This window comes from Urocampus carinirostris, chromosome 4, assembly GCF_059441175.1.
Source record: "Urocampus carinirostris isolate Australia breed hairy pipefish chromosome 4, RoL_Ucar_1.0, whole genome shotgun sequence".
Taxonomy (NCBI): Eukaryota; Metazoa; Chordata; class Actinopteri; order Syngnathiformes; family Syngnathidae; genus Urocampus; species Urocampus carinirostris.
In genome coordinates this window covers 11923969-11934592 of record NC_142352.1, presented here as the reverse complement: position 1 = coordinate 11934592, position 10624 = coordinate 11923969, and the positions used below count along the sequence as shown (strand labels likewise).

At 39.8% G+C, this 10624-nt stretch overlaps 1 protein-coding gene across 1 annotated transcript; it reads right to left on the bottom strand.

Annotated features, from left to right (window-relative positions):
* Positions 1-806: 806 nt before the first annotated feature.
* Positions 807-10302, bottom strand: slc39a1 (solute carrier family 39 member 1). Its single transcript, XM_088333165.1, has 4 exons — positions 9976-10302; positions 5608-5738; positions 3612-3926; positions 807-1797 (listed from the first exon to the last, which is right to left on the bottom strand). Exons 1-4 carry the CDS (start codon positions 10088-10090, stop codon positions 1444-1446), a joined length of 915 nt encoding a protein of 304 aa, XP_088189291.1. The 5' UTR covers positions 10091-10302; the 3' UTR covers positions 807-1443.
* Between the last annotated feature and the right edge of the window lie 322 nt (positions 10303-10624).

Below are 10624 nucleotides of genomic sequence, written 5' to 3'. Positions count from 1 at the left end.
CACTTTCTCTCTCTCTCGCTCGCTCAGTGCAGTCTACACCAAAAGTGAATATGACGATATGCTTATAGTTTGCAGTCATTTGTGACATTTTTACAAAAGAACTTTGCATGCACATTGTTTGGAAACCGTGATTAAGGACAAATTTCATGGAAAAAAATTGCCTCAACACTCTTAACTGAAGGTGGAAGACAAATTGTAAATGGCATTCAGTGGAACCTCAGTTTTCGAACGCCTCTCAGTTGGAACAAATCGGAGTCTGACCAAAAATTTTGAGAAATTTTTGCTTCGCTGTTCAGTCAAAAAATCGGAGTTCGAACACCGGTAATGCGTGAGTGCGTACGCTAAGGTGCGATGCTGAGCGGCGTACGGGTGTAGACCGCTCTTTTCGTGACCAACTGTTATCGCGTGCGGACGTCCTTCGTTTTGCTTTCGCTTGTAATATAGGTGTACGAAGTGTTTTAGCCCCTAATTATGCCTCCGAAGAAAGTCAGTGCAAGCAGCAAAGTTGCTACAGGCTAAAAAAGAAAAGTAGTGCGTACAACTATTGCATTTAAGAAAGAAATAGTAGCAAAATATGAAGGTGTGCGAGTGTCCGATCTTGCTGGGGAATACAGCATGGCTTCTGTTGACCACCACAAAGGTAAGAAATCCTATGCATGATTCTTTTCTTTATCCTTTTTTTTATATTTTTACACCTTCATGTTAGCGTAATCGTTCGTACGGAAGATTACGATAACGCGAACGTACGATTAGCCTGTGTTAGCTTCATGTTTACGTTAAACGTTCAAGGTAAACATTCAGGGTGTTGGAACGGATTAAAACGATTTACATTATTTTTAATGGGAAAAATTATTTCGGTGATCCAACAAATCGATTTTCGAACAGGGTCCTGGAACGAATTATGGTCGAGAACCGAGGTTCCACTGTATTTATATTGATTTGGTACACAGGATTTGGCATTCTTATCATTTCATACATTTGATGAAACCATCAAATGATACACAGTGAAATGAAATGTGCTGAAGAATTAGCATTTGTCTAGAGAGCGCGTTTTTTCAATTTTGTCTGAAAATATATGATGTGGCTCTCTCAATTCATTTGTAAAACATTTTTTGCTTTTATGGCTCTTTGGGTCAAAAAAGGTTCCTGACCCCTGGTATAAACAAAAGAAATCTCGAACAACTCGGCATAATTGAATAACATGCAGTGAATGACAAAGAGTAAACATCTCCAGTGTTTTTTTTTCAGTCAGGTTGAAAAGTGTCTTCCAGTGACAGCTCGGATATACCCGATCTGATTATATTAAACAGGTCCCATAACATATCGGACTAAAATATCGTCATAAAAATCATCGGTGAAACGTTTAAAACGATCTAAAACGTTCCAAAATTGCTACTTCTCTTAAAAATGACGGCAGCGGTGGCTGCGGACGCGCTTGTGCTCTCAGCCTAAAAACGTGAGCGAGGCCATGACGGCGAAGCCCAGCAGGATGAAGAGCACCTTGAGCAGCTGCTTCCCGGGGGAGTTCAGCTCGTGCGGGAGGATCTCCAAGAAGGTGATGTAGATGAAGGTCCCGGCAGCCAGGCCTTCCAAAATGGACTGGATGAGGGCGCTGGCCGGGAGCTGGGCCTCGGTGACGCCGATGCCGATGGCGATGCCGAGAGGCGACATGATGGCGAAGACGCCGATGTAAGCCGCCACCCACGCCGGGCGGACCGCGCTCTGGACCAGTTTCACGGACAAGCTGAACACGATGATGCTCTTGTGGACCAGGATGGCGATGCAGATTTCCAACACCTAGCGAAGAAATATTTGGTGTGGGTTTATTTTTTTTTAAAACTGATTTACTATCAAGTTTGGGGAGTAACGGAATACAGACGCTGCCCAACTTACGAACGAGATAAGTTCTGGACAATCGTTCGTAAGTTGCTTCAGTGGTATATCTTGTATGTTTAAGGTTTGTATACGTAACCTGTATTGTTTTGTACTAAAAAATAAACATTTCATAAAATAATATGCTCTGTAAAGATAAATCAAGTTGAGTTTAACTTACTTTTGGAAGATGGGCTTCAAGAGGTGGTAAAAAGTGGCCAAAAAAGTATTCCGACCATTTTCTCAACCGCATCAAGCTTTCTTATTCCACTTTCATTTCAAAAGAAACGACTCGCCTCTTCTTTACACTTTACTCTGGCAGTATCGTGAAGACCCTTCTATCTACCGAGAGAGCTAACTATGGTCATTGTGGTTGCTGTTTACGTTCCACCGGATGCTAACGATAGCATAGTGGTAACTCTCCTGACCCCTGCTATCAATAAACAGCAGCTTGCACACCCCGACGGAGCTTTTATCGTCGCCAGCGACTTTAATCAGGCATGCTTAAGGACTGTACTTCCAAAATCATTTTTCCCATTAAAAATAATGTAAATCGTTTTAATCCGTTTCAACACCCTGAATGTTTACCTTGAATGTTTAACGTAAACGAAAGATTACGCCAACATGAACGTGTACAAATAAAAAAAAGGGCTAAAACACTCCGTACAACTATATTAAAAGCGAAAGCAAAACGAAGCACGTTATATTATTATTATTAAAGCTTTGAAAACTCTCGGTGTACCGTCTTTCTCTGTAAATATGTGTAACCATGTATAATATGTATTTGCAACTGTATATTTGTGTAATATATTTATTTTAGAGACTTATTCTGATATGTTTTGCACGGGCGAATGAAAAAGGGGCGAAAAAAACGCGGGCTGACAGGAAGTGGGGACCGGTAAAAGTGAGTGTTTGTGGACGCGGCGGACAATAGTGGATATATATTCTTCCCACCCTTACCTTTGGAAATATACACTTTTTTCCTTGGATTACTTTCAACGGGACCCGGACTCTGCAGGTCTGCATCAAACCTTAAGTACCGGTATCATTTTCCGTTCATTTTGCCGGCTGTGATTTTTGGACTGTGTGCTTTTATGAAGGACATAAAAAAAAAAATTCTGTTTAAATTGCGGGACTTGAAGTCGGGTTTGGGCTAATTTTGTGTTTGTGTCACATTTTTTTAATGTGGGCGCATGCGGCTTATATACAGGTGCGGCTTGTGTAAGTACAAAAACGGTTTTCCTCTTAAAATGTGGTGGGTGCGGCTTATAATCAGGTGCGCTCTATAGTCCGGAATTTACGGTAAGTACTAATTATTCAATGTATTTATTTTTTATCTCAAGCTATTAATGCAACTTAGCATCGGTATCAGTAGAATAGGATAGAAGAGAATAGAATAGAATAGAATAGAATGAAAATACTCAAGCTTAGTACTTGTAATAGTATTGCTCTGAAACGACGGTTGTAGACCAGTAAAATAAACCTCAGTTTTTTTGCTTAAATTGTGATAAAAGATATCTCTACAAAACATTTCTGCTTATTACGCAAACACTTAAACCTGGAGGGGGAAAGTCCTTAAGGTAAACTCCAAGAATGTTGAGGCTGCATTGAGGGTCCTAGACCACATGATGAAGTTTGAGTCTTATGACAGCAGCATTCCTTTGCGGACAAAGCACCCACCGCAGGCTTGAACTTCCATTTTCAAACTATATACACTTAAGACGAACAGTTTTCCTTACCTTGGAGTCAGAGTCTTGCAGGCCGATAGCCAGCCCCTCAAAAACCGAGTGTAGCGACAGCGAGAGGAAGAGCATGAAGGAGCGAAAAGGCGAGTGGGCCTGGAAGTCAACGTGGACATGATGCCCGCTGCTCTCAAGGTCCGGCATCGCGGTGGGGCTATGGGTGTGGCCGTGGCCGTTCCTGTTGTCGTGAATAAGTGGGACCCTCTCGTTCGCTGTCCCGCCCGTCTCCCGACAGTTGAGGACCATTCTCTCCAATATGAGGACCATGAAGAAACCAGCAGCCATAATGAACTCAGGGAGGGGGAAGTCAGTCTGTAACAAACAATGAGATTCAATCACTGGTATTAAAAAATAACAGTTTTCATGGCCAAATTGAAGTACTTTTTAATGACTTTGAATGCCAATTTTTTGGATTTTTCCAGTACCGTTAAGAGATTGAATCCGTAATGAATCATGTATTTTGCAGAACCACAAAAATATAAAGCTCAACCTATGATTTTTAATCTTGCGTGTCCATTTCACAAGACATGATTTTTAGATCTTGACTAAATCGCAAACGTATTTGTGGACCCGAACAATACAGGTGTTCTCTAGTTCTTCCATACTTAACATATTGTGCAGAAGTCTGGGACAATAGTTACAAAAGTTCACTACAGCCGCTTTTTATCAATTACTTACTAAATTACTTCTCAAAATGCACATCATATTTGTTTTACTTTTCTACTGCTGAGCTGGTTCTTGGATTAAGAGGGATTACATTTTTACCTGATTTTAATGTATTATTTGCATGTCCCTTAAAAATGGGCGTATGTTTATATATGGATTTACAGTGAAGAAAATAAGTATTTGAACACCCTGCTATTTCTCCCTCTTTGATATCATGGAGGGCTCTGAAATTTTCATCTCCCCTGTGAAAGAGATAAACTAAAAAGAAAAATCCAGAAATCACAATGCATGATTTCTTTAACAATTTATTTGTGTGATACAGCTGCAAATAAGTATTTGAACATTGTGCTATTTTGCCATTTCTCCCACTTAGAAATCATGGAGGGGTCTGAAATTTTCATCTCCCCTGTGAGAGAGATAAACTAAAAAGAAAAATCCAGAAATCACAATGCATGATTTTTAACGATTTATTTGTGTGATACAGCTGCAAATAAGTACTTAAACACCCTGCTATTTTGCTATTCCCTCCCACTTAGAAATCATGGAGGGGTCTAAAATTTTCATCGTAGGTCCATGTCCCCTGTGAGAGAGATAAACTAAAAAGAAAAATTTAGAAATCACAATGCATGATTTTCTTAACAATTTATTTGTGTGATACAGCTGCCAATACGTTTTTGACCACCTGTGTATCATCTAGAATTCTGACCCTCAAAGACCTGTTAGTCCTCCAATAGAAATCCACCTGCACTTCATGTATCATCCTGTTTAAGGTGGTTAGCTACATAAAGACACCTGTCCACCCCATACAATCAGTAAGACTTTAACTTCTAACATGGCGAAGACCAAAGAGCTGTCCAAAAACACCAGAGACCAAATCAGTGTGTAAAAACCTGGTGAAAGACTACAGGAAACGTTTAACCTCTGTAATAGCAACCAAAGGCTACTGTACCGAATATTAACATTCATTTTCTAAGGTGTTCAAATACTTATTTGCATCTATATAACACAAATAAATCGTTAAAAAAAATCATAAATTGTGATTTCTGGATTTTTCTTTTTAGTTTATCTCTCTCACAGTGGACATGCACCTACGATGAAAATTTCAGACCCCTCTATGATTTCTAAGTGGGAGAAATAGCAAGATTTTGTACAATCCCGGCATATTTTTCATCGTGTACGTTTGTCTTGTGTTTATTATCATTTCCCTAATAGTTAAATCAACTTTATGCTAAATTTTGGAAAAAAATAATACTACGGTAATCGTCTCAATGGTCATCTATTAAACCCAAACCCGATCCCAAAATGCGTGAGACAAAGGTGAGTTTACCTCCATCATGTTGGACTCCAAAATATTGTTGATGTCCGTCAGGTAATCTGGGATGATATCCAGCAAACATGCTGCCAGGAAAACTCCGCCGGCAAAGCAGCTGATCAGACTCAAAACTGTGCGGTGAGTCTCTGAAAATGCACATAAAAAAAAAAAAAAACTCAGTTTTAAGATCACACATTGAAAGTTATCTTGCATCCTATGAACTGATTATGAAATAACTCCCCACCACATTAAACAACATCATAAATTGTCCAGTGATCTGACTTGAGAATTACCCCATATAGACGCTGCCTTCCTTATGAACGACAGTTTCTAAGTTGAATTTGATCGTAAGTTGCTTCAGTGCTGTATTTTGTATGTTTAACATTTATATAAGTATGTTTAAGGCTTGTATAAGTAATCTGTATTGCTTTGTACTAAAAAATAAAAAAATCATGAACTAATATACTCTATAAAGATAAACAAAGTTGAGTTTAACTTACTTTTGGAAGATGAGCAAGAGTTAAGCGACTTCCTCCTTCGTGGTAGAAAGTGGCCAAAAAAAGCGATCCAACCATTTTCTCAATGCATTTGTTGACCATTTTTTGCACTATGATGTCTATTTTTGCACCAAATGCATATTGCACAAACCCTACGATACCAAACTGTATGTAACATCCTATCTGCCGACATGCCGACATTTCTTGGGTACATTTTGTGTAAATTATAACTATAACCTTATCCTCCTTGTTTTATAACCTTATCTTCTCTGTTCCTTTATCTTCTTGGGTTTTTTACCTCACTGTGATTGTGTGAAACTGGAGTGTCATGCCCAATTTCGTTGTCACAATATGTTAACCCATTTTGTAACAATGACAATAAAGGTATATTCTATTCTATTCTATTAAGCTTTCTTATTCCACCTTTTTTTCGAAAGAAACGATTCGCCTCTTCTTTACACTTTACACCAACCATATTGAAGTTCTTAGCGCACTGGAGATACAGCATTCAATGTTTACACACGAACTAGGAAGAGGAAGCGGATTTCTTCTTCGGGGTAGATGCTGGGTGACCTTTCACAGCGCCACACGCAGGTAGTGGCGGAAAGAAGCACTACAGAAATGTCCTGTATTTGGAAAAAGGTGCACAATATAAAATCAAACTTACAGCAATGTCCGGATATTTTTCGACATACTGACAAAAATGTTCGAATCTACAGTTTTCCGTAAATCGAATGGTCGTAAGTAGGGGAGCGTCTGTATTAATTTCCCTATTTTGATTTTCCCCTTTACGCTAGATTAGAGTAACTCCCCATTCATAGATGCCACTTTTTAGTAAGTCCAGCTTGGAAACGAATGGGCAAATTAAATGCTGGAGAGCCATGCACATACAAGATCAAGTCCCGCGGGCATAATTCTGCCCCAGAGAAGATTTTCTTCGGCCCCTGAGATGATCTTGATGCTTACGACCATTCGACTTACGAAAAACGGTAGATACCAACATTTTTTTCAGGATGTCGAAAACTATCCGGACATTGCTGTAAGTTAGATTTTGTAATGTGTGCAACATTTTCCGAGTAAAGCACCCAACCTGAAGAAGAAATCCGGCTTCCTTTTCCTAGTTTGTGTGTAAACGTTCTATACTGTATCTCCTGCGTGCTAAGATCTTTGACATTTTTATTGTTTAATATCTCTTGCAGCCATTCAATATGGTTGGTGTGAAGTGTAAAGATGAGATGAGCCGTTTCTTTTGAAATGAAAATGGAATAAGAAAGATTGATGCGGTTGAGAAAATGGTTGAATAGCTTCTTTTCGCCCACTCTTTTACCACGGAGGAGGAAGTTGCCTAACTCTTCCAAATGTAAGTTGAACCCAACTTTGTTTATCTTTATATAGCATATTATTTTATGAAATGTTTATTTTTTGTACAAAACAATACAGGTTAGTTATACTAAAGACACTTATATAAACCTTAATCATACAAAATATAGCACTGAAGCAACTTACGAAAAAATTCAACTTACGAACGATCGTCCGGAAGTCGGGTAGCGTCCGTATTAGTTTTTTACTGCAAGTTACTTTTCCTTGAAAAAAGTGTTGTTTTTGATCAATGGATTGGCAACAAATGCTGGGTCCTTCTTTGTCTTTACATATCATGAGTTTCAACTAAAGGGAGCTGACAGGATTAACTGTCATCTTGCTGCTAAGTGTCTCTAAAGACAGGCTTCTTGGGTCGAATCCCTGAAGCGGGTGCCGAGTAATTTAAATGAGTGACTCACAAACAGGGAGTCAATGCGTGTGGAAACATATGAAGCCCCGCAAAGCGTGTGTACCGAGTGACTGATTCAGGAAACGATCCACCAGGTTTGAGTGTACTTCAAAATAAAAGCGACAGAGAAACGCTTTGGATCCCCCTAAACTTTGCCTGAGTCCAAAAACTTTGGAAAAAACGTCTGAAATTAATAAGCACTTAATTTTACAACTTGTTTCATATTTTCACAAGTTGCATAAGCACAAACACAGACTAACTAACACGGAAATATTAAATTCAAATATTCATATATATTTTTTGTATTTAAAGAATGAATAACCCCCCACCATTCTTTTGCATGCACCAGTCGAGGAAATTATTCATCTTGAAGCCTCCACATGAGTGTGAAGCATTTCCCTGCAGCGCTTCACTGCTTTATGGGGCTTCATTTTGCCATCCCCGCCCAAAGACCCGAAACTTTTACCAGGATAAGTCAACCACGCTGGAGAAGTTACGCAGGGCTGGGCTAGTAAATTAGAAGAATTGTGAGGTTAGGGCACTTTGATTCTCTGTAGTTTGTATTCTGTTCCTTGTGCTGTAGCACTCATATTAGTTTGCACTTCACAATACAGCGAAACATTACACTGTATCTCTTTAAGTAAGAAAAATATTTGCACTGAATAGTAACCTAAGTATGTAAAACCAATTAGGCCAACTCTTAGTGTAAGACTTGCCTTCTGGTGCTAAAGGATTATAATACATTTTAAAACGAGTTTGACTTCTGTAAATGTTCTTCCCGCTGAAGGATTTTACACATTTGACTATAAAGGATTTTATACGATTGACTCAGTTTAATGCAATGAAGATTTTCACTGAGTGGGCTTTAGTTCAATGTACAAAGTTCAGGGCAGGCTGTTCGAAATGCATATTTTGTCTAGGGAATTTTGATAACAGGACTCGTAGATTTGCTGACGCAGGACGGCAGGCGATGTTGTTTTGGAAAGCCAGACATCAAGGCGCTGTGTTGTGAGAACGATAGGCGCAAATAATTCCTTGGCAAGCCCATGGAAGGAGCCGAGACGCCATCTTGCGGGGAGACGTGGGCCAATAAGAGAAAGCTAAAGGACTTCAGAAGAGGGCTTCACACACACTCCAACGTCACTTCAGCCGTCTCCCGTTTTACGCTTAGTTCTGATGTTGTAAATAAATCCGCCCCCGTGCGAAATGTCGGCCTTCCTGGTCATTTTTCTCTCAAGAAACGAGCGCACATAAATGGTTGGATGAATGTAGGTTGTGTTTGGTTAATGGATTCAGATAACTAATTCGAACAATTTAGTAAACTGTACTTTTTGATAATTAATTCCTAACACCCCAAATATTTATGGGGTGTTTTTCTCTCATAAATCCCCTTATTTAAATCTAGATTTTCTATTTTTGTGGGTTGAGAGACATAGTGGCCACTGAGAACTGCTGCAGAATAAGAAGAGTTTACACTGTTACTTATGCATACTACAGACATTTAGAAATGTCAGGATATGGGCAGCACGGCGGCGCAGTGGTAAGCGCGTGTGCGGCACAGTTCTAAGGTCTCGGGAACCTCCTGTGTGGGTTCAAATCCAGCTTCCGGACTTACTGTGCGGAGTTTGTATGTTCTCCCCTTTCCTCCGGGCACTACGGTTTCCTCCGAACGTTCCAAAGACATGCATTTCAGTTGGATTGGCCGGTCCAAATTGTCCCTAGGTGTGAATGAGCGAGCAAGTTGTCTGTCCCTGTGTGCCGTGCGATTGGCTGGCAACCAGTTCAGGGTGTCCCCTGCCCACTGCCGGATGATTGCTGGGATCGGCTCCAGCACCCCCGCGACCCAACTGAGGATAAGCTAATGAGGTTATTTTAAACCCCAAGTAAACCAGGAACTCGATTTTCTGTTCTCTCTTATTGATCCACTTTCCAGACCATTTCTAATCTCATCAAAACATCAGCATACGAAAGGGAATGCGACGTCAACAGTTGATGGAATCAATGACTATCACCCGTAAACATGTGACTCTCCCAAAAAAGCGTTTCCCACAACGCTTAAATATAACAATAGATCTCAAATAGTTAAAGGCAAAATAAAAAATCCTTAATTCTTCTTACCTGTTCCGTTGGTGTCTCGAAACCATTTGACTCGCGCAGGGATGAAACCGAAAAATAGAGTTAGCAGCAACAAACCGACCAGAGCGCCTATTTTGACTTGAAGCAAAAAATCCATGATGTCTGTTGCTATGTTCGCTGCTAACTCGACCAATTATAATTTAGTTGTAAAAGAAACAAACGAAAAAATTGGAACTACATAAAGATTGTTTGATCACACAAACAACTCGTACAAAATAGCGGTAGTCTGTGAAAAAACTCCAACTACGGTGGCCGATAAAGATAAAAAGAAAATTCCTCGACGAAAAGCACAATAGACGCTCTGCTCCGCCGAATAATGGCGAGGCTGGGGGTTGTCACGTGATGATGACGTCATTTTACATCGTCTATGCGTTGGGACACCGGCGCTTGTGCAACCGGGCGCGTGCTTATCCATAAATAGGGTTGGGTAGCGTTACTTTAACTGGATTACTTTCAATTACTTTTGGATTACTCCAATACCAAAAATGCTAATAAAAGATAAAAGAAGCTAAATATGAATACAATTATGACTCACAACACGTGGTAAGCTTTCTCTTCTGGCTTTGATCTCTTTGATCTCCGGCAAAACTAACATTAAATGCGACAGAAACAAAATGAAAATAAATTCAAA